Raw genomic sequence first — 24,384 nt, 5'->3', positions numbered from 1 at the left:
TTTCTGTTCCCAGCTGATGGTGAGCTCCTTACGGACAAGAATCATTTCTGGCAGGTGCATTTCCAGGTGGGGTTGGCGAGGCGCTTCAGTAGCCTCCTTGACTGAACCAAACAGAAGGGGCGAAAGAGATCAGTCAGGGGGCCCAAGAGCTCTGCATGGACCACAGTCTGCCTCCTGGGCTGGCTGCCCAGCGTGGGGAGGAGCTCTGGCAGCGGTCCACTGCTGCTGGAAGCTTCAGAAAGTTGGATTCCGTTTCATTTTTGAGCAATTGCTCTGCGCATCTCTTTCCTGGTGTGGCCGGTCTTCTTCCCACCTTCTCCCCACCCTGTCATTACCCCCCCCCCCCCCATCTCTTCCATCAACTCTCTGGTCACTTCCCTAATCATGCGTCTGGGAGGTGCCTCGCAGACCCCACCCCAGTGGGCTGCCAGTCTCCTTTCCTGTACACCCGTTCCCCCACCGCCACTTCCCCTCGCGGGTGAGCTCAGCAATGAGCCAGAGGGCGAACTGCAAACTTTCAGAGGTCCTGGAGGCAGGCTGTGCGCTGCCCTCCCCAGCCGCGCGCGGGCGTGTGTGTGTGTGTATGTGTGTGTGCGCGCGCGCGCGCCTGAGTGTGTAAGGGGCCGAGGCTGGAAAGGAAACCGGCCGCCTCGCGGAGAAGGAAGGAGCCTCCCCCTTCCTCGTCGCCCCCCTCCCCACTTCCCGTCCAGCTTGCTGTCTCTTCCCCCCTCCGCGGGCCTTTGGGCGCACGGAGCCTGCCCACCGCAGAGGAGCTGGAGGAGCTAGGGCGCATGCTGGGCGGGGGACCCCAAGGCGCCCTGGCCGGTGGCGGCGGGGGCCGCGGTGCAGGTAGGGGCGCTGACACGATGGCCGGCGGGGCCGGGGCTCGGGTGCCGGGTGGAGGAATCCAGGCCGGGAGGGCGCGCTCTGCCCCTTGGAAATCGTGTAGGTCCGGGGTTGTGCCTCTGTTCCCATTCTGGGTTCAGCGCACCCATTTCGAGGAGAAGGAAACCGAGGCAGGGCGCGTGGTGTGCCGGGGTAAGAGAGGAGTGGGTCTGGGGCTGTCAGGTCCCTCCTTTAGGACTGAGCCAGGATCCGGCAAGCGGCCGTTTCCCGAAACTGCTCTCGTCCGACCGGCTGCGATCCGCCGGTCCTGGCGGCGGACGAAGGCGTCAAGGACTCGGGCTTTGGCTGGGTGCGGGGACCCTCACACTCGCCTTCCTCCTGAGGTTCAGCTGAAGCTCGGGCTCCACCCGACCAGCGACCTGGAGGGAGGAGGTTGGGGTTGGGATAGGGAACACAGTGCTGGCACCTCTCCGAGGGGCCGCTCTGCGAACAATTTCACCTCCCACTTCCGACTTGGCGACGGCGACGCCCACAGCCCGGCTCTGGAGAGACCGCTCCGTTTCCACCTCCCTGCGCGCGGGTCACGCTGTCAATTCTGTGCTGACACCGAGGGCTTTAAGTGGATTGTTGCTTTGCAAGAATGAGAGGGCTTCTTTTCCCGACGCACAGTTCAGACATATGCAGAGGAATTTGAGACTTTCGGAAGGGAGTGGGATTTGGAGTCTGGGTGCTGGGTTGTGTCATAGCTGTGCCAGAAGAGGGCCCGGTGACTTTAGACACATCCCTTAACATCTTGGAACCTTGGTTTCCTCAAATGTGAAAGGGGACGCTTAGTGTGTGCTCAGTTAAGACATGAAGTTTGGATAATATCAGAGTCCTAGGAGCTGGGAGTTGGAGACAGTCGGCCTGCATCTCAATCTTGGACTTAGTCATCCCTCAGTTTCCCCATTTGTAAAGTGGGGATGGTGTCAGTGCCTACCTCGTAGGGTTGTTATGGGGTTTAAGTGGGGCAGTGGCTCTGAAGCACAGTCCAGTGCCTGAGATAGTAAGCTTTAAGTAACCTTAGTTCCTATTTTTACTAAGCAAAACCTAAATAATTTGGAGTGATGTGGAAATACCAGTTTGCTTTGATTAAGGTATAAACAGAGGAGTACTTTATTTATTTAAAACATTATTTATTTATTTATTTATTTTAAATAATAGGAGGCAGAGGAAAAGGGAGAGGGAGAGAATCCCAAGTAAACACCCTGCTGAACAGGTGCCCGTGGGGGGTCCATCTCTCTACCCCGAAAACATGACTTGAAGCTGAAATCAAGAGTCAGATGCTTAACTAACGAGCCACGCAGGGGCCCCAGTGATGGAGTATCTTAAAAGAAACTTAATTTTATTATATTCAGGCATGGCACCTGAAGCCTTCAGAGGTTTAGTTGTGAACCTATGCTGCTGTTCAAAGACAGCCTGGATCTGCTTTCTGAGCTCTGTAACCTTGGGCCTCAGTTTCCTCCCCGTTTCGTTACAAAAAAAGACCAAAGACAAGAAAAGTGGGGGCAGTAATTACTGCTTTTGGGGCTGATAGAGCCGCCCGAAGATCAAATGAGGTAAAAGATCTGAAAGAGTCTTGAAGAGCATGAGTCGCTCTGTAAACGTAAGACATCACGGCTACCAGCAGGGAATAACAATGTCTGCCGTTTTTCAGAGCCTGCACTGTACCAGGCATGTCTTAGGAATCCCTTTGATGCCACCCGCCTTAAACCTTCGCGAGGTGGGTATTTTGAAACTTCGCTTTCCCTGTACAAAGCTGAGATGCAGGGCTAGCCTGCCTCTTTCCCAAGGTCACGTGGCAGTTAAGGTAAAGCCAGGATGAGAACCCTCGTGTGGGTGCCTCTCACTGGTGTGTTCTCAACCACTGGCCAAGCTGAAGCTGTGGAGACGAGCTGTGGCTCAGGGTAGACCTGGGTTAGATTATAGGGGCTTGTATATCCTAACATATTTACAGATTCTAAAATATGAGAGGGGGTGCCTGGCTGGCTCAGTCAGTAGAACATACGACTTTTGATCTCAGGGTTGTGAGTTCAAGCCCCACACTGGGCACAGAGATTACTTTAAAAAACATTATATGTGTGTGTGTGTGTGTGTGTGTGTGTGTGTGTGTATGAGTGAATTGTTAGCCCTGGCAGATGAGACTTTGACATAATCTAATTTTTTTAATCCCTGTTTTAAAATCCCATTTAAACTACTTTCTTGCACAAATAAACAATGAAAATTTGCAGAGAGAAAAAGTATTAAAATCTTGACAGGACGTATCCCGTCAGACTATATGAAATCTGAAGTCACGTTTTATTTTAATGCTTTAAGTTTGCCGGAACTCTTAGGGTGGTACAGGAGGTGTAAACTGGCATTGCGGCTTTCCATGTCACGGGGATCATGCAGGGTTGGGCCCCCCCCACCCTCCCATATTTCTGCAGGGACTTCACTGCTCACCTTCGATAACCCCAGAGGGAAACGGGCCTTTTGAGAAAGTCTGTGCACCGGAGGGAGAGTGAATCCCACGTCTCTCTGCTGCAGAAAGAATCCCAAATTCCTTTATTTCCTAAATGAAGTTCTCCTGTTCTTTTTTTTCTTCCAAGAGCAAAGCACACTCATTACAGGAGGCACAGAAAACACTAGACAAGAAAAAGAACATAAAAAAAAAATCACTGTAATCCCATCAATATAGGCAAATAGCTTCACATCTCTGTTCTTGTAAACCGTTTCTGTGCTGTGTTCGTCTGTATCTATTTTAAAAATGGGATGCAAACTATTATTTTTTGTTGAATGACAAAAATAATACTTGCTCAATGCTCAAGCATCCAGACATCAATTTAGGAAAGAAGCCAAAATGTATTAGGTGCATTAAAACTTTTCCTTTAAAGTAAATCTGAAAATTTTGATTGGAAAAAGATTGGAAATTAAGTTGCTGTTGTTTGAGTGTGGTTTTGGCCAAAGTTCGATGAAAGAACTTTAGAACCAAGAGAGGATTTAGTAGTGATCTTGAAATAATATCTAAAATCCAGCATAGAACAAAAATTTTGAGTATAAAAATAGGTAACATTTTAGATTAGATTTATTAGAATCATTGTTTTGATAGTGATGATAAGAATTCAGTTTATGTGCTGGGTTCTTGCAAAGCAAGTAGAGGGCCCTGCTTCCAGAGATGCCTTTGGCTGCCACTCAGGGGGTGGGGACCGACCCCTCTGGCACAGCCTGGGCCACTTGTGGCCAGTCATTTTTCAACCAGCACCATTTAGGAATGTAAGACTTTCAGCCTTAGGGAGACTTACAGTGTTTGTTCTTGACGTTTATGTCTTTGTGGGGAAAATTCCTTAGTGAATGTCTTTTGTGCAACCATCATGCAATTTTTAAAACGCCTGCCACAGATGCTCTGACCATCCTGAATCCATTTTTTTTTTTTTTTTTTTTTGAAATCAGTTTACCAGCTGCTTATTTGGGCAGACTTTGCAGTCAGTTTCCAGGTTTTCACAGCAAGTGAAAGGGAAGGACTGTGGCTGACCAAAGACTATCAGAGATAGCTGGCTTTGGAAGGCAGTGGGGAGGCCATCTGGTGTGCTGCGCAGCTCACACGATCAGAAATGGTTAGCAGAGATCGTAGGGCTTCCTCTGACCACGAGGGTCCCTAGTGGTCAGGTGTTAAAAACAGAATCACAGAGCTTATTGCTGGATGACATTTCCGAAGATTAATGGGTTAAACCTCTTGAGTTCTGGCAGGTGAGACACTGAGGTGCATTTAGCAAGTGCAAATGCTGAAAAGTATATATTTGGTCAGTAGGATGGTAGCCATGGGTGCAGGAGACCTGGTCGCAAATGAAGTAATGGAAATAAATAGGCTTAGGTTGTCTGTCACTTTTCAGCTTCAGGTTAGTGTCCCAGCCACGTGGCATTGTGCTCATCCTCTTAAAATACATGGACAAAGTTCTGCCTGTTCAACTCTTAACATTTGCCTGTCATGGGAGGACTTCCCTCCTTTATTTGCAGATCTGTCTGAACTTTCAGAGGAGTGCAATTAAGACAGTAACCTCCTGGAGGTACGAGATAGCAATCTTGGAGGGTAAGTCATCCATCAGGGCGCACTGACATTGAGTGGAAATAGAGGTCACAGAGTCAGGCCTGCTTAGATTGCAGTGGAAAAGGCGAGGAATGGCAGGAGAGTGAGTATTAGAATCTGGGTCTTCCCTCACTGAAAGCTGTTTCCATGAAGCTTTGCTTCAATCCATAGTTTGGCATAATTCATCACTGCTTACAAATATTGAGTGAACCAAATTAAATCCTTACTGATTTATGTATTTTGGAATAGGCTGCCTTGGAAAGCACTGAGTTTTGTTTGTCTTTTTTTTTTGGTCATCAGAAGCATTTAAGTTGGTGTTGGGTGATTCTGTGGTTGAATGCAGTGGGGGAGTCTGCCTGTAGGGAGGAAGGTTGGATTGGGTGACTCATGGGAACCCTCATAGATCTAGGATTCTGTGATTTTTGTCCTAGAGGATTTGAGCTACTGTGTGAATTTCTATTCCCCGCTCACTGAAATTACGTATTTTGAGCCCCCCAACCTCCCAGGTGATTCCATTTCAAGAGGTCTAGACAACTCCCTGCAGTTAGCTGCCCGAATGCAATACTTACTTTAACTCCCCAGGGTTGCACATATCAAGGATTGATATTAATCGTTAACATGATCGTGTTCATCCAGGCAAACAAGTCGACCAGGAATAGAAACATGCATTTCACAGGTGGCCCTACATGGAGACTAATTGTTTTCTTAGGTTGAAAGGTGAAATATCTCAAGTTTAATGAGTGAATTGCATCCTGAATGTGGAACCTGAGGTTAAATTTAGTTTTGTGACATGTACACCAACCTAACTTCTTTTTCACAGTTGTTGTCTCTTAATTTGTGAGTGGATTGATAAGATGATTTGACATGAGTATTAGGCTTGGTTTATGACACAGGAGAATGCATGTTTTTGGCGTTTACAAGTGAACGCCATCTTACACGATCTTACTCGAGCACTGATGGGAAGAGGAGGACCACTTCACAGGGGTCAAATGAGAAAAGATGTAAATTTGGAGGTAAATTGGGGTTCTCTGGTTTCAAATAAACTGGACAGTTAGAATTGGAAAAGCTGTTTTGTAATTCCAAATCCTCTGATGGAGAAAGGTTTGTGTATTTCAGCATGAGTCTTGATATTTTCCTAATGCTTTTCTTTATAGCCACAGGCCAGGCAGAGTGGAATATGAAACAGCTGTGCTTGGGCAGAGATAATTTGCATTCAGTTCAAATAATAGATCTGGAGGCCTTAAACTACCTTGACTTTTTTTTGGAGATAGAATTGACCTACATTAATTTCAGATGTACAACATAATGATTTGATATTTGTATATACTATGAAACGATCGCCACATAAGTCTAGTTAACATCCTCACCACACAGTTACAACATTTTTATCTTGTGATGAGAACTTTTAGGATATACTTTTAAGATCTTTTAAGATCTACCTTGACTATCAATCCTTCTGTTTCCACTTGTCTGCTTACAGAGTTCTCTTCTATAGACATTAGCTTATCCATTTGTTAACTCAAGAATGTTTATTTTATGTACTCTGCACATGGCACGGTGTGGTGCACAGCATGGTGCTTAAAGATGTATTAGATTGTCCTCATGGACCCTCCAGTCTAGAGGGAAGATGTAGAAAAGCCTGGGATTCTTTCCAAGTGATGGAAGACAATGCTTGGGGCTTAGCAGCCACTAATAGGAGGCTTCTTTGGAGAGCATCTCAGGACTTCCTTCTGTCTACCCAATTTTTTTTTTTTTTAAGATTTAATTTGTTTATTTGACAGAGAGACAGTGAGAGCAGGCACACAAGCAGATAATTTACAAAAGTATTGGTTCTCATGCTTATATAGAAAATGTGCTGCTCTTCCCCTAGGAAGAGACAGACAGTTCTCCATCCGTAGAAACTGCACTCATTTCCTGGTTGTGGTCTTGTGTTTGCTGAATTTCGTCGACCTTCTCTTCTCAGGCAGCCCTGTGGTTGAGGACACACACTTCCCAGGCCGGGGGAGGCCCCCAGCTGTCTGGGGACCGTCTCATGCAGTCTCACACTGATGCAGCACGCATGATCTCACCCTCTACCCGGAGAGCCAGTTGGCCTTGGGGATTGTTAAGTTGAGTTCTGAGCTATTTCCCAACCATGTGGCTTTTGTGCGTCTTTCTTTATGTGACTTCTGTAGTACTGTGAATGGAAAAATGGACAAATTCTATAATTCTAATCCAACTGTTATATTTTCTTAGCTCTCTGATTTGGGATTATCTAGCACATTTATTCAAATATTGTTTTAGAAACTTTTTTGAAAAGCATAACGTGATCTATAAGAAAAGGCATTGATACTGTCTCTGTTTCCTCCCACTTCACTGAGGTAGAACAGGGCTCAGTGGAAATAAAGTGAGATGTTCCAAGGGGGTTGCCTTATCTTAGGCTAATCTTGGGATGAATTTATAGTGACACTGCTCTTAAATTTGGTATCCTGTTTTTAACAAACAAATGATACCACCCCCCCACCACCACCACCTTTAAACAGTATTCCATTCAAATTTGGAGACTGCCTTTTCCAATAAAATGAACAATTATTAATCGTTACAGACCTGGGGAAGGGGTGAGTCAACCACGAATTTACTATAGAGAAATACTTTGGGTATGCCTTTGCATTCATCTGGGCTCAATTTCTTGAGGGCAGACCTAGTCTTATTTATCTTTTTATGACTTCTGTTAGACCTGAGGTAGGACAGGGACTTCCTGACTGGCACTGGTTTAAAGTACCATGTGCATCCTAGCCCACATGGCAGGAGAACTGCTTCCTAACCAAGGCTGCATTAGCAAGGAGAGGGTAGGGAATTTGTTTTAAAGTTGGTTTTACATGGGGGCACCAGGGGGCACAGTCAGTTAAGCCTCCAACTCTTGGTTTTGGCTCTGGTTATGATGTCAAGGTCATGGGATCGAGCCCCAGGTAGAGCCCCAAGTCATGCCTTGGGTCAGGCTCTGTGCTCAGCGGGGAGTCTGCTAAAGTTTCTCCCTCCCTCTCCCTCTGCCCCTTCCCCCTGCATGCGCTCTCTCTCTCTCTCTCTCTCTAAAATAAATAAATATTTTTTAAAAAAGAATTAAAGTTGCTTTTAGATGCAGGCACAACTCTATGTCAATACAAATGATAAAAACCTCTAAAGGTGTTTCCATTCACACATTTCATAAGAGAAAAATGTCAGCAGCCCATATCAAAGCACATCGCCACGACTATAATTTGGAGTGGCTTTAGAAGACGGTGAGAAGTGGGTGCGGGGGTGGGGATGTGCTGCAGCATCCCCGAAGCCAACCCTTGCCCTTGTCACGATATTGTCTCTGTTTTCCGTGAATTCCTGTGAATTCCTGAAACATCAGATGGGTGCGCGGAGTGCATTGCCAAGGCAAAGCTCATTTAAGCTGTGATCAGAATGCTTCAGGTTACTTGTTGCTGTGCATACAGTGATGGCCAGCCATGATTGGTCAGGCGGCCAGATGGAAAGGGCTCTCCACTGGGGTCAGAACCCAGGCCAGTCCCTTAATCTCTCTGGATCTCAGTATCCTCCCTTCTGGAAACGAGGGGAATGAGATCAGGCCCTCAGTGCAGAATTGTGGTCAAATAATTTCTCGAAGAGCTCATCACAATCTGTATATGTGTGTGCATAGAATTGCTTTTGTTGTAACTGTTTCTAACATTGGTCCTACCTGTGATCTCCGCTCACCCTGTAGCTCGTTCCTCGTACCTTCATCTGGGTCCCGGATCCCTTAACTGAATCACATCAGTGTTTCTGTGGCCAAGTAGATGCTTGTTCCCAGAACTAAGTGGAATAAATAAAGACCCTAGACCGCTTTGTGTCTGTGCACACGTGGTTTGCCACCATATGAGTTCCGTCAGATCAGACGGCTGCAAGATGGAGAGAAAGCCTGTGGTTCTCAGACAGAGACTCCTGGGTTTTGGAATCCTAGATGATGCATCATGAACTTGTACTTAATAGTTATTGTAGCTTCTCTTTGTCTCCCCCTGCCCCCTCCTATCTCCTCTCTTTCCAATTCCTAGTCCATTAGGTGGTCTCTACTGTTTCTCAGATGGGCTGCTGATAAGCGGTCAGCAGGCAGAGGGATGTGAGAGGTGTCACAGGGAGGACGGGAATAAGATTGTACGGAGGGTGTCTTGTTTAGTCTGGCTTGAGCACGTTTCCAGAGCAGGAGGGCAGATGGCCCCTCATCAAGGGAGCACTGGCAGTCTGCTCTGGGGGGTGGGGAGGTTCCCATACTCAGCTTCCCAGACTGCGTGCTCCACGCCTCCATGGCCTTGGTCTGACACTTGGATTCTTATGCTTCGCCTAGCAGTTTGGGACGGCCAGGCTGTGTAGACTGCCTTGCACTAGTTTTGATTCCTCTTTTCAGGCTGCCTCTTGGATGAATCCTTTATTGCCACATTTTGCGGCCCAAGGGCAAATGATACCTTAGGCTGTATGCTTCCCTGGGCTCCAGAGACTCTGCTTGTCTTGGTGGGAGCACGGGACCACCACTGATATTGACAGACCTGCTGGGGAGAGAGTTGAAACTGTCAAGGTGCCGCCTGAAATGCCCACCGCCTGAAATCAAGGGGAGTGGGTCCTTTGGCATGTGCGACGCTGCCTTGGGCTCCAAGCACACTAGAGCTGCTTGTGATAAGGCTTCCCAAGGGTGATTAATACCAAACGTATCATGGAGAGTGAAGGCTGCTTGACAGAGCATGTCGAGCTGGCTCCGCAAAGGGAACACTGGTCCTGATCCCATCAATGTTTGCATTTTTCAAGGTGCAATTTAATTTTGGTTTTGTCTTTATTAAGTTTTCATCTGTGTGAAATTTAAGCTCTCTAAGATTCTCCATTACGACACTGTGTTTTGGTTTCTTCTCTGATGGTTTTCCTCTCCTGCTGTAGAAAATTTCCTGCTCCTGCTGATATCATTTCATACCCAAAGAGGGCATTCTAACCTTAAAAGAAGTTCAGCTCAGCACTGTGCCTTCCATTGCCTTTCTCTCTAAACTCAAGAGTTTGCTCACTCCCTTGGCTTCTCAGGTGTTTTGGCTCCAGGGAAGAAATAGTCACGGTTCACATTTATTTAATAAAACCATTATGGAAGCCAAAGGAACCCAGGCGCACATGGGGACAGAGCGGGGGACCTGGCTGCTTGCTTCCCCATCGAGCCTCGCTGCCTGCCCTGTGCATTTGTTGAGCCATCCCTGGGAGCTGTTTTCGTGGAGGGAGAACTTCTGTGAGGCTGGGGAGTGGGCAGGGCATTTGGCTGGTCCTTTGGGTGTCCTTTCAGCATTGTCTGCAGTGAGTGTGGGAGTCAAAGGCCCTTCAGTGCAAAGATAATGCCAGCTTGTTCCCTGGAACCCCCAAAGAGCCAGAGTCAAAGGGGCTTTTGTTTTACCAACAGAAAAACCCACAGGAAATCCCAGCTTCAGGGATTCCTGTGCAGTCTCATTGTTCGCTCAGATCAGACTGGGCTTGGGCTTCCTCTGAGAGAGGCAGTAACTTGTACAAAAAATAAATAAATGATGGGATGCTGGGGGTCAAGTGCACGTGCCGTGTGTACTAGCACGCAGGTCAGACAATCGCCTTCGACCCTGGTGCTCAGGTTCTTTGAGCAGTGAGCTCTTGGCTAGTGAACTGAAGGGGAAATAGCCATATCCTGCTGTGATGAGAATTGACTATGGTCATATGAGTAAAGATCTGGCTACAGTGTCTGTCTCATCGTAGGTACCTGCATTATTATTACTACTGTTGTTATTGATGGGCTCTTATTAGATTTCAAATCTCTAACAGCAGTTCTGCCACTTACTACATGTATTCCCTTCATCTGTAAACTGGGCGGTGATGATGCTTGTTTCGCAGGGCCTTTCTGAGCATTCCGTGAGATAATATATGCAAAGGGCTTAGGAAAACAGTGGCAAATTAAAATAGGGGGGCTGCAGCCTTCAGGTGGTCAGGTGATTTCCTGGCCAGCATCCTACTGGAGGGGTGAGTGGGGCCAACATCCAGGCTGGGCCCCCTGTGTGAGGAAGGCCTGCCTTTTCCCAACTCGTCAGCTCAGGGGGACTACCTTTTACTAATTTGGTTTCCCAGAGGGGATATCTTTTTATAGTTCATCACCCCCAAGGAGGTGCCTTTTTAAAAACTGGTCCAGTGGTACCCTATGTGCCAGCAGTGGTCCTGTTGACGAGAGCAAGGCGCTATTACCAGTGTAGCAGACGGGGCCTTCTGGGAGTGTGTGGCATGCTTTACCTGGCTCTGTCTTGCTCACTTCACTGTAATTTCAGTGACAGTTACCATGGTCAGAGCAACAATTTTGCCATTTCCCCAATTCTAAATTTTCCCTAGAATTTTCCTTGAGGCCAAGGGCAGTCGTTCCTCTGCCTTCCCAGGCCCCCTACCTCACCACTGCCCTGCACGTGTCCTGCGGAATGGACACTTGTTAACACAGGTTGAAAAGAATGGGTCGGAGTGTAGGCTGGGTGCTGGTGGTTGATTCTTGGCCCCTTTCCCACCGGTTCTGTGCTTTGCTCTTTACTGCCGAGGCTGGGAGTCTGAAAACGGCACATCTCTTGCTCCCTTGCCGGCTCCCTTCCTGTTAAATTCTGCCAGTAAGAGGCCCTTACTGAGGCCTCCTGCCAGAGGCAGGAGGAAGAGAAAAGCTTCTGGATTCTGGGTTTTTCAGTGGGGCAGCTGCAGACATGAGCTGGAGCCGTGGCAAGGCTGGGGAATTCGGGTTTCCTGAAGCCCTGCCAAGGGGCCTTTCTTCCCAGGCTCCAGAGCCAGCTCCAGTCTCCTCTTCCACTGCCGCAGACTGGGCAGGCTCCGGAGCAGCCCGGGAGCATCAGCCTCTCATCCTGAGCTACTGTCCTTCCTCCTCCTTGCTCCTGCCTTTCCTTCTCCTTCATTCTCTTCCAGTTCTTTCCACACCTTTGTGTCCAGCAGTCTAGATTAAAAGTCCTCTGTTTGGGGGGTCCCTGGGTGGCTCAGTGAGTTAAAGCCTCTGCCTTTGGCTTGGGTTGTGGTTTCAGGGTCCTGGGATCGAGCCCCACATCGGGCTCTCCGCTCAGCAGGAAGCCTGCTTCCCCTCCTTCTCTGCCTGCCTCTCTGCCTACTTGCAATTTCTGTCTGTCCGGTAAATAAATAAAATCTTTTTATTTTATTTTATTTTATTTATTTGACAGAGAGAGAGAGAGAGAGATCACAAGTAGGCAGAGAGGCAGGCAGAGAGAGAGGGGGAAGCAGGCTCCCTGCCGAGCAGAGAGCCCGATGTGGGGCTCGATCCCAGGACCCTGAGATCATGACCCGGGCCGAAGGCAGAGGCTTAACCCACTGAGCCACCCAGGTGCCTCAAAATCTTAAAAAAAAAAAAAAAGTTCTCTGTTTGGTGTACTTGGAGTGGCTTCAGTTTTCCTACTCAACGTATGGCTTCTGTGGATCTAAATCTGTGGGGTGCTCAGGGGCTGGTACACTCCCTAGGATCTCAGAGCACATGGGCCCTTCCTCTGTTTCCATCTCCATCACACGTCAGGATTACTGTGCTGGGGTTTAAAATAGGTTTTCAGCCTCTAGCCTCTTCCTAATCACAGTGGACATTCTGGTCAGATTAATTTTCCTAAAACTCTAGTTACCTGACTCACTCCTCTGCTCAAAACTCTACAATTTTGATGGCAGCCATTTAGCAAAGATACAGTCACCTGTGACCTAGACCCCAATGGTGGGAATCATTACCAGGGACACCTCTTCTGCAAGCCTCGTAGAGGAGAGGTCTGGGTGGTCAGAGGGTCTTTCCTTCACCCTGCCTGGGAAGAAGGCAGTTAGCTGACAGACACACCAGAGGTCACACGGGTGTGAGGAAGATTTCAAAGCCTGGTCTGTTCTCCTTCCTCTTAAAAGAAATGAACAGGACATGATAGGGTCGCCTGGAAGAAATATAATACAGTTCATGCTCAAATATAGCTTTGTTGTTTCTACGTAAAAAAACAAAACACAGGCATTGTAAAGAAGAAAATCAAACAAGCCTGAAAAATACATCAAGAAATGATCACTGGAGTCCCACCTTCCTCACTTAATTCTTTAATGAACGTCCTTCCAGAAGGTTCACAGAGCCTCTGTCCCATACACACAGAGTTTTATAGAAATCGGGTCCTGCTGCATCTTGTTTCTTAACCCACTTCTAGTCCCACGTACGAGTACCGCACAGAAACGCGGTCATGTCAACAAACGTGGCTTTGCGTCATCACTTTGAACGGCTACACGGTAACTGCCTGTTCTAGCACGATTGGCTCATCCGGTTGCACTACATTGCAATGTTTACAGTTGTCCCCCTTTAGAACACGCTAACTCTGATTAAGCTCTTGTATTGAAGGGGTGCTCGTGCCGTAACAGAGATTCTGAGATGCTGGCACCCGAAGACGTCAGACGTGTCTCTCTCTCGAGGCAAAGTGCAGATTCTCCCTCCGTTTACTGGGGGTCGGGGCACCAGGCTCGGCTGGAGGGGCTGCCCTGCCTTCCACGGCCATTCAGGGGCTTGGCCCGACAGAGGCCCCACCACCTTCAGCAGGAGGCTTCCAAAGCTGCCGGAGCCTTCGCCACTCAGCTAGCAGAGAGAGGAAAAGAAAGCAGAAGCTCGCACGCCGGATTTTTACGGACCAGAACCGGAAGTGGTGGGCGTTGCTTCCGCCCAGATTTCATTGGCCAGGGTCAGTCACGTGGTCACACCCAGCTGCAAGGGTGGCTGGGAAATGTCCCTTAGCTGTGTATGCGGGAGGCAAGGGAAATAGGTTTGGTGAACGGTGGCCGGTCTCCGCCATAGCTTTCTCTGCTGGTCACCAAACTCCTGTTTCACTCTTCCGTGACATTTCGACTCACCCCTCCCTAGAGGAGATGCCGGAGGTCCCACGCAGTCGTTGCGTCAGGATCACCCTTCAGGATCTCTGGCGGATGCACTGTCTTCTCCGCATCGAAATGAGGGTCCTCGTTTCTGTGACTTGCAAATTAAGAAAGAAAAATACTTGCCTTCTTCCAGCCTCTCTCAGCTTTCAGTGGTGGGGCAGAGCCAGCATAAAAGCACCAAAAACTCCCAGTTGGAACAGGGTAAATATAAAATAGGGTATGCACAGTAGCCATGGGTACAAGGCGATCATGAAAGCCATTGGGTAGGCCAGGTGGAGGCCCCCTAACCAGGGGGTGGGAGAGCTTTCTCCATTAGACCTTGGTTCTGCTTTCTGAGAGGAAATCTCTTATTGATTGGTCTCCATGGTCTGTCCTGCCAAGTTCCTCTTTTCTTTTATTCTCCATGGCAACATTTCAAGCAGTTGCTGGGGAGTCTGCCATCATCATGAGGGAGTGCATAGCTTTTGCTGTCCTATTTGATGCCCCGAGGTCTTTTCAGGCTCTTACAGACTTTTTAATTTTTTTAAGTTCAAGCTCATGGTTTCTCAGGCTATATGTTTCTGTCAAAAACTTAGTAGGGTTCTCTTCTGTTTTCTTCCATTAAATTCCTTATACCAAGAGCTAATCCCAGAGTTGTTCGCCCTGCCCCTCCAGGCTTTATTATCCAGCTTGATTTATTGCACTACTTTATCGCCCCATGCCCTTCTTTCTCAACTAAATGGTGATTACTTTGAGGCCCTCAAGCTCAGACGGGAATGCAATGCTGAGGTTTTGGGCCTTTGACTCTCAAGTTTTTTCAGTCTTATTTCTTACTGTTTGAGATTAAGAAGCAGCCAGCTTCCAGCCCTTTCCAACACTTTAAGCACACACATTTCTGCATTTTATCCTGTTTCATTTGTGCTTGCAAACAAATTCTTTTTTTTAAATGATTTTATTGATTTATTTGAGAGAGAGCAAGAGAGTGAGAGAGAGTGGGAGGGAGGAGCAGAGGCAGAGGGAGAAGCAGATGCCATGCTGAGCAGGGAGCCTGATGTGGGACTCAGTCTCAGGACCCTGGAATCATGACCTGAGCTGAAGGCAGCTGCTTAACCTGACTGAGCCACCCAGATGCCCTGCAAATAAATTCTTGATGGAGCATATCTCTTTTTAAAAATATTACTATAATATTTACTATTTCTTTGATTTTATTACCTATGTTCTACTTACCAACTCTTTTCCTAGAGCTACAAGGATGGTGGAAATAGGTCTGCTTTTTTAGTTACTGCAGGTGATGATTTTACCAAATATTTTACCACTGCACAACTTGGGCCTCCATCTTTCCAACCTCTAAGGTCAGTTTCCTTGCTGTTCACTGCCTGATTACTAAGCCAGTCCACTCATTTTAATGTAAGGCACCTGCTGTTGTGAGGTAAAACCCAAATTCTTAGAGGCATGTAACTTTTAGGGTTTGTATCTTACTCATATAAATTACACTTTGAAGCCAGGTTGTTGTTGGTGGTGGTAGAGGGTAGGAGTTTCACTCTATTTATTCATTCAGGGTTTCAAGTGGAACAGGTTTCCTCTGTTTTCAACACATGGCTTCCAAAGTAACCCAGAAGGTCAACATCCAATCAGTAGATAGAAGGAAAAAGAGCGTGGAACAACTGCAAAGGAGGTTTTCCCAGGCCGGGCCTGAAAATGGAAGACATTACTTTTTTAAAAAAAATTTTGTTTATTTATTTGACAGAGAGAGATCACAAGTAGGCAGAGAGGCAGGCAGAGAGAGAGAGAGAGAGAGAGAGAGATGAGGAAGCAGGCTCCCTGCCGAACAGAAAGCCCGATGAGGACCCTGAGATCATGACCTGAGCCTGAGATCATAACCTGAGCTGAAGGCAGAGGCTTAACCCACTGAGCCAACCAGGCACCCGGAAGACATTACTTTTTTTTTTTTTTAAGATTTTTTATTTATTTATTTGACAGAGATCACAAGTAGGTAGAGAGGCAGGCAGAGAGAGAGAGGAGGAAGCAGGCTCCCTGCTGAGCAGAGAGCCCGATGCGGGACTCGATCCCAGGACCCCGCGATCATGACCTGAGCCGAAGGCAGCAGCTTAACCCACTGAGCCACCCAGGCGCCCGGAAGACATTACTTTTATTCTCCACTTTCACTCACTCCATTTTCACTCACACTCATAGCTACACATAATTTTAGGGAAACTGGGAAATGTAGTTCAACTGTGTGTTCAGGAGAAAAGGGAAATGGGCTGGTGAACAGGTTTATGTTTCTGCTTGGGTACCTAGGTGGCAGAGACTCTTCTAAGAGCCTTACATATATGAACTCCTTTAATTCTTTGTGGTAGAGATTGTTGATATCCTCATTTTACAGATGGGAAACTGAGGCACTGGGAGGTTAAAAAGCTCCCCAAAGCCTACAAAGCTACTAGTGGTAGAGTCAGGAGTCCCTCAGCTCAGGGCCTGCAGCCTTATTCACTACTCTATACTGATAAAATTAGAATACCGTTGAAACATAAAAGTGAACTATAAAAATGATAAAGGTGAAGATCACAGATTCAAAGATTAAAAAGTGAGATTTAGGAGTGATAAATTCAAAAGCTACATAAAATAAAGAGAAATAACTAATTGAGAAGCAGAGATAGAAACTTAAAAGAATGATACACAGCCTTCAATGTCATATAAGGATAAGATGCTATAGATGAGACATAAAGGAGAAAGATTAAAGAAAGTAGAAATGAAAGGAAAGGTGTTTATATGTTGGTGGGAATGCAAACTGGTGTAGCCACTGTAGAAAACAGTATGGAGTTTCCTCAAAAAGTTAAAAATAGAGCTTCCCAAGACCCAGCAATGGCACTACTAGGTATTTTACCAAAGGATACAAAAGTAATAATTCAAAGGGACACAGGCACCCCAATGTTTATAGCAACATTACCTACAGTAGCCAAATTATGGAAAGAGCCCAATGTCCCTCAAGTGATGAATAGTTTAAGAAGATGTGATGTGTATATATACAATGGAATATTTTTCATCCATCAAAAAGAATAAAATCATGCCATTTGCCAAGTCACGGATGGAGCTAGAGAGCACTATGTGAAGTGAAGTAAGTCAGTCAGAGAAAGACAAATACCATACGATTTCACTCATATGTGGAATTTAAGAAACAAAACTAACTAACATGGGGGGAAAAGAGAGAGGCAAATCAAGCAACAGACTCTTATTTATTTATTTTTAAAAGATTTTATTTATTTATTTGACACAGAGAGACAGCCAGAGAGGGAACACAAGCAAGGAAGAGGGAGAGGGAGAAGCAGGCTTCCCACTGAGCAGAGAGCCCGATGTGAGCCTTGGTCTAAGGACTGTGGGATCATGACCCGAACTGAAGGCAGATGCTTAATGACTGAGGCACCAAGCACCCCCAAGAAGCAGACTCTTATTGATAGAGAACAAACTGGAGGGAGGTGGGTGGGGGATGGGCTAGATGGGGGATGGGCATTAAGGAAGGCACTTGTGATGAGCATAAGGTGTTGTATGTGAGTGATGATCCTCTAAATTCTACATGTGAATCCAATACTACACTATATGTTAACTAACTAGAATTTAAATAAAAAAATTGGAGAATAAAGAAAAAAGTTGTTTATAAAATACATGTAAATTGAGATAAAGCATCCCCAGGGGAAATGAAAAAGTAGTATAATATTACAAAAAAGAAAAATGTTAAGTAAGTGAAAATAAAAATATTAAGAAAGGTAAAGGAGACTCAAGACTCAATATTCAGTAAGTCAGAATACATTTATGGCTCAAAACCAAGAAAATACAGTCATACCTTATTTTATTGTGCTTTGCATATACAGTTTTTTTTTTCTTAGTTCATTTTGTTTTTAAGAAATTGGAAGTTTGTGGCAATCCTGCAAGAAGTGAGTCTGTGGGCACTGTTTTTCCAACAGCATTTGCTATCTTTATGTCTCTGTGTCACATTTTGGTAATTCTAAGTATGTTTCAAACTTTCTCGTTGTTTTGTTATGGAGATCTGTGAACAGTGATTAAGATGTGTTGAAAACTCGGATAATGATTACATTTCTTAGCGCTAAAGTACTTTTAAATTAAGGTATGTACTTTTTTTTTTAGACATAAGGCACACTTAACAGACTGCAGTATTGTGTGACTGTAACTTTTGTATGCACTGGGAAATCAGAAAATTCACTGGACTCGCTTTATTGGGATACTTGCTTTACTGTGGTGGTCTGGAACTGAGCCTGCAAGGTCTTAGAGGTATGCCTGTAGAAGTTTCCCCAATGCCACATGCAAAAAAGGTTAAACATAACTAAAAACAGAAAATGATAAATGAAAGTAAAAATATAAAAATTACAAATCCTTTAGAAGACTATAAGATTGTACAGATTAACAGGAAAACAGGAAAAATTTGTGGCAGCATTAATCCTGCCCTCACAGTGCTCCAATCTGATTTATGCCCATGATTCGTGATTCCTAATAGGCATTTTTCAGAGTGGAGAACTGAGGGGGGGGCAGTGGGTGGGTGGAGGAAGGGAATGTGGGCCCCTCCCTCCTTTACAGGACCGAGAATGCCTGAGTGGAGTGATGTCTGCAAAATGGTGCAGTAGCTCCAGGTCCTTGCTCTCCCACAGAGATGTTCAAAAAGACAAAAACAATCAGAGACTGGCTAAAATAACTTCACAGAAGCTCTGGAAAAAGTTAGAGGTCTACAGCAACTAAGTGAATGTCCAGTCAAGAAAAAGCCACATTGAAAATGGTAGGTTCTATGGAATTTAAACAGTAAATGCACAAAAAAAATCATTATAAGTCTGTGTTAATGAGTACACAGTGTATAAAGATGTGATCTGTGACATCAGTAACATAAAGGGACGGAGCTGCGTAGAAGCAGGGTTTTTGTATTGAAGTTTAGTTGGTATCAATTCAAATTAGATTATTATAACTTTAGAATATTGGATGTGATCCTCATGGTGGCCACAAAGAAGACATCTATAAAGTACACACAAAAGGAAACAGGAAGGAAATAAAAATGTGTCACTATAAGAAGTCAATTAGAGTCAAAGGAAGTCCGTGAAGGAGGAAATGAGGGAAAAACAAACTATAAGACATGAAGACAACAAATAGCAAAATGGCAGAAGTAAGCCCTTCCTTATCAGTAATTGCTTCTCACGTGAATAGATTAAACTCAGCAAAAGGCAGAAATTGGCAGAATGGATTTAAAAAAAAAAACCTCTCATGATCCAACTACATGCTGGCTACAGACACTTTAGCTCTAAGGACAAACATGTTGAAAGTAGAAAGGTAGGGGCGCCTGGGTGGCTCAGTGGGTTAAAGCCTCGGCCTTTGGCTCAGGTCATGATCTCAGGGTCCTGGGATCGAGTCCCGCATCGGGCTCTTTGCTCAGCAGGGAGCCTGCTTCCTCCTCTCTCTCTCTGCCTGCCTCTCCGCCTACTTGTGATTTCTGTCTGTCAAATAAATAAATAAAATCTTAAAAAAAAAAAAAAGAAAGTAGAAAGGTAGAGAAAGATACATCTTGCATGCAAATAGTAATCAAAAGAGAGCTAAAACTAATATCAGACAAAATAGACTTTAAGTAAAAAAGTGTTGTAGGAAACAGAAGGACATTAGATATTGATAGAAGGCTCAATTCACCAAGAAGTAGCATAGTTATATATGCACCAAATGTCAGAGGTCTGAAACACAGAAAGCAAACATGGACAGACTGGAAGGGAGAAGTAGCTCTGGAGTAGAATGCTCGGGTGATGCAGCAAGTGACCTAGGGCAGCCTCCTTCGTGATTCCCATATCCACCATCTTTCAAGTCCCTGTACTTGGTGTGAATTCTGACCTCAGATGTGCTGCCCCTATGACATGGTGATGAGCATCCCCACATTGGTTGTATCACTTCCCGCCCTCCTGTCCAGAGGCCTCTCTTTCCTCCAGACTCTGTCCCCTTTAGCAAGCCTTCTGAACAAGCCCATATTAATGACTTAGATCACTTGCCCTTGGCCTATTGAATGCGTCCTCCCTATCACTCATTTAGCAGGTTACATTCGATATTTGACACTTGAATTTATACGTTGTCTATTTGTTGGTCTCCCCAAACAAATCTTCAGTTCCATGGGGGCTAATGCTTTTGTTTTAGTCCCTGGCACTTAACACCATAACCTGGATGCAGAAGCTTTTTTTTTTTTTTTTTTTTTTAACTGAATCAACAGATATCTCTTTAAATTAGGCCCAAACAGTAATCTTAACCCTAAGCATTAGCTAACGGAAGCATCACAGATATTAAGTTGGGCAGCATAGCTAAGCTACTGAAGCTTGTGAGTCCCAGTTTCCTAAATTTTAGATCTGGGGTCTATTTTATTGTGCCTCTACCATGTTTGTCAGGCCCTGTGTGAAGGCTATTACATAACCATCATAACAGCCTAAAGAGGAGGTACTGTTCTTATCCCCATTTTTCAGATGAGAAAACTGAGGCCCAGAGACACTGAGTAACTTGCCAAAGTTATGCATTCCATAAATGGAAGAGCTAGACTTTGAGCCCACATCTCCCTGACTCTTTGCTTATTATTATTTTAAAGATCCACAAATACTTACCATTCAGTCCTTTAAGTTCTTATCTTGCTTGTGATCTAAGGTCACGCTCTTCATTAACCCCCCCCCCCCCCATTATGGTGAGGTAGGCAGAATAATGGCCTCTCAAAGATCTCTGCCTACGAATCCTGGGAACCTGTGAGTACATTACCATCCGTGGCCAAAGAGACTGGAGATGTGTTTACGTGAAGGATCTTGAGGTGAGGGTACTATTTGGGGTTATCCGAGTGGGCCCGGTGTAATCACTGGGTCCTTTTAAGTGGAAGTGGGAGGAAGGATGGGCGGAAGATCTGAAGATGCCCAACTCTTAGTTTTGAAGATGGGAGAAGAGTCTGTAAACCAAGGAATTCAGGGGGCTTCTAGAAGCTGGAAAAGTCCAGAAAACAGATTCTTCCCTAGAGCCTCCATAAGGAAAGTAACCCTGTTGACACCTTGATTTTAACCCAGTGACTCCCATTTTTGACTTGTGACCTCCAGAACTGTAAGAGAACACATCTGTGTTACTTGGAGCTAGTAAGTCTGCAGTAGTTTGTTACAGCAGCAATGGGAGACTAATACAATCGTTTTTCTGCTTTCCTTGCTCTCTGGAAGATTTCTGAACTAGTTCTCTAAAATTCCCTCTCCCTCCACATCTCTCCCTCCCTCTGCCGTCATTCCAAGTCACATTCTAGAGCCCTGTGTCACCACTAGGTAATCGCTCTCTGAGGATGTGGTAAGGTTCTTCCTTAAGGCCGTGCAGTGCTTGTGGCCTTTCTGGCTATTTTCTCTTAAAAGGTGGTGCCCAGAAAGGGAGAGAATAGTCCATATGTGTTCTTAGCAGCACAGGGAGCAGTAGGTCTCCTGGCTCCTTAATCTGAATGTTAGGTCCCTTCAGTGTAAGCCAAGACAATGCTTAATTTTGAGGCTCACATCACATCACATGGCCACTCAGGTTGAGTTTACTGTTCACTACAACTCATCCGTTTTCCCACATAATATTAAAACAGGAGACATTAGGAATTGTTTTTGCATCTTGTAGACTATCTCCCACCCTGACTCATGTAGCTTTTGGATCAAGGAAGGAAAAAATATATGGAATTAATCTCCCCAGGGAAAGATTTAAAGGTGGGGCTACTGAGGAGAGGCAGATGGAATTCTGAAAGAAAGACTGCAAATCTAGAGCTAAGCCAGTTAAAGGGCTGTGGGCACTTCGCTTTGGTGCATAAATAAAATATGACAGTCAGTGTCAGCTAAGAAACCCTCAGCAAAAATCGAATCTCAATTTTTAGTATTGCATGGAAATGTTATTATTATTATTATATTTTAAACAAATAGTGGGATGGTATAAAAGAAGCTGAGAGAATCAGAGAGATGGGTGGAACCGCCCAGACACAGGATCCTCTGCCCACCCGCTCCCCACATGCTCTAGAGAGGACATAGGATCTTCCAGCCATTTCACTCCGTGAAACATTTGTGACATTGCCAGCTTGAAGGGTAAAGAGAAATGCTCTCAGGGAAAAGAGAAGGCTTTTATCCCTGCCCAGTCGTCAGGGGCCCAGAGGATGCCTGGGAACCTGAGAATCTGGAGAGGGGAATTCAGGATTAACTTCAGCAAAGGAGGGTGCTGAGGTTATTGAGAATTTCAAAGAGGGAACAGTTCTTTCCTTTAAAATTCAGAACAGCTGTGCCCAAACCCTCTGGACTTCCCAGAATTTGTGTTTAAATGTTTATGTATTCCTATGCAAATATTTCAAACAATGTAGCTAAGATACAGTATCTCCAAAGTAGGTGAACCAGCTAGCTCCCCTGCATAGTCCCCTTGCACAGCCTGGTTGAGCAAAGACAGGAGCCCATATCCTGAAGGATGTCCTTATAGAACAACTGGGATTTAGTGCCTCCTAAAAGAAGGAGGAAAGCAATTGGCAAGATTATTTCCATTAACTTCAAGGTACCCAAGAGGGCCACGGAGGTCTTATTCTCTCTGGTTTAGATAAATTTGGGGCAGTCCAAAGGTTGTCAAGGGATGGAGGGAGAAAATTTTAATTTGTACACTTGAGTTTTGCAGTCTGGCTGACCCCTTTGGAGTTTACCTCTCCTGAAATGGCAGAATCAGGCTTCAGTGCTTCCTTACCTTTGGTGACCTTCCCTCTGCCCTCCCATCCCTGATAAGCTTCAGGGAAGTTATTCTGCTTGTATGATCTGTTGTCATATTAACACACACAAAATAATTGCCATTCAGACTTCGCTTGAATGTGCCTCATCCTTGCTGAGTTAAGATCAAATTGCTTTCTTCTTCGGCAAATCCAATTCAGATTTCAAACTGACCATAGGTTAAAGTTTTAATTTAAAATTCCTCTTCTTTTAAAAATTAGGAATTCAAATTGGCCAGGTTGGTAAGGCAGCCCGGATTCTGAGCCTGTGGTTGTTGGCAGGGGTCTTAGCTGTCATCTGTCCTGAGCGATGCTTTGTTGAGCTCTTCTGGGGACAGAATAGTTGATAGTTTAAATAGATTATGCGTAATGTAAATGAGTTTTATAAGTTGTAGAACATCAACAAATATTAACTATTACTAGCACTTATAAAGATGCGTCTTCCATTGTTGCCAGCTTATTATAACATGTGTTTTCATATTGAGCTCCTAGCTTGCTTTTTGTGAATATAAGTTAGAATGAATAATTTTGTAAATCACTTAGTAACATTTCTCACCTCATGCACTCATTCCTGTACAGGTAAAGGATGTGTCCCCCAAAGGTACAAGCTCACAGTCTTACATTTTCCTTCTGCCAAGGAGGAAGTCTGTTTGCAGCTAGTGTGTCTTTAACCTTCTCTAAAACTAATTTCCCTTGTAATAAAGATGGAGCTGAGTGGGCTTCTGTCCCCAGAATCCTTGGCCAACAACAAAAAATGGCGTTTTTCCACTGCCTGTATTTGTATGCTTACCTTCTAATTATGGCAACTGGTTGTTCATATCCCATTTATGGGCAATGCCATAAAAATATTCTTTACAAGTACATCTGTTTAAGCAAAAGAAACAAGTCAGTTGAAGCAAAAGTAAAAGGAAATATTATTATAGGTGGTGTTCTTTTCTCTTTTTAAACTTTTTATTTAAATTAAATTTAGCTAACATATAGTGTATTATTAGTTTCAGAGGTAGAATTTAGTGGTTTATCAGTTGCATAGGTGGTGTTCTGCCATAACAAGCACCATGAAGCAGTGTAGACTGGGTGATGTTTGGGACACATGGCTCTCTGTGGTGCCTGAGAGATGAGCCATTGATCCAAGTGCTACCCTTGATACACACAACACAAGTTTTACTCTGTATCACATGGCAGTCTTAAGGATTTGAAGACAGTACTCATGTTTCCTTCCCTAGGAAAGAGTTCCCTCTTCCAGTTCTTCCCATGTTCCATGTATGTTGCCCCCAACCCTAGGTGTGCATGAATCTGTCCATTTCTCTCTTTGGGAAGCTCCCTGTTCATCATGTGTAGAGTGTATAGAAAACAGTCCTGATTCTCCTCCTCCTCCTCCCCTTCCTCCTCCTCCTCCGCTGCCGCCTCCCTCTCCCTCTCTGCCTCATCCTCCCCCCCGCCCCGTTCCTTGTCCTCCTCCTCCTTTCTTCAAGCAGTCCTTGTTCTGAATGAAGGGAGCATTTCCTCAAATGACGAGATGAGAAAGGTAGACCAGGGCTCAAAGGAGACTGATAGCAATGACACAGAAAGAAGATTCACAGTGAGGGAGATGCCTGTGAACTGTTAGGAGGAACAACTGGGTAGAGATGCAGGAGGGGTATCTGTATCCTCAGGTGTCTTTGTATTGGTGCACAAAATAGGGCTTGTAAGCAGAATGAAATTGAAATACTCATGTCAGGTGGTGATTTGGGTTGGAAAGTCTGCAGGAGTGTCTTTGCAGCTCGATTCTCTGAGCTTGAAAGTTTCTCATCTCTAA

At 45.2% G+C, this 24,384-nt stretch overlaps 1 protein-coding gene across 9 annotated transcripts in view; it reads left to right on the top strand.

Moving 5' to 3' along the window:
• The first annotated feature begins 460 nt into the window (after positions 1-460).
• The window catches only part of DISC1 (DISC1 scaffold protein), a 367,278-nt gene continuing 343,354 nt past the window's right edge, over positions 461-24,384 (top strand). For 2 of the 9 annotated variants that reach the window (XR_009352717.1, XM_059170453.1), the window contains exon 1: positions 481-849. Coding sequence is in view for 6 of the 9 variants with exons in the window: in XM_059170453.1 (XP_059026436.1) it covers positions 792-849 (58 nt within the window). In the remaining 3 variants the exon portion in view is untranslated. Of the gene's footprint in view, positions 850-24,384 lie in introns of all 9 variants that reach the window. The other 7 variants (XR_009352718.1, XR_009352719.1, XM_059170458.1 and 4 more) reach the window with 7 other exon arrangements.

Source organism: Mustela lutreola, chromosome 4, assembly GCF_030435805.1.
Source record: "Mustela lutreola isolate mMusLut2 chromosome 4, mMusLut2.pri, whole genome shotgun sequence".
In the NCBI taxonomy this organism is placed as follows: Eukaryota; Metazoa; Chordata; class Mammalia; order Carnivora; family Mustelidae; genus Mustela; species Mustela lutreola.
Note: the sequence above shows the minus strand (reverse complement) of the source record. Positions and strands in the feature narration are given on the sequence as shown.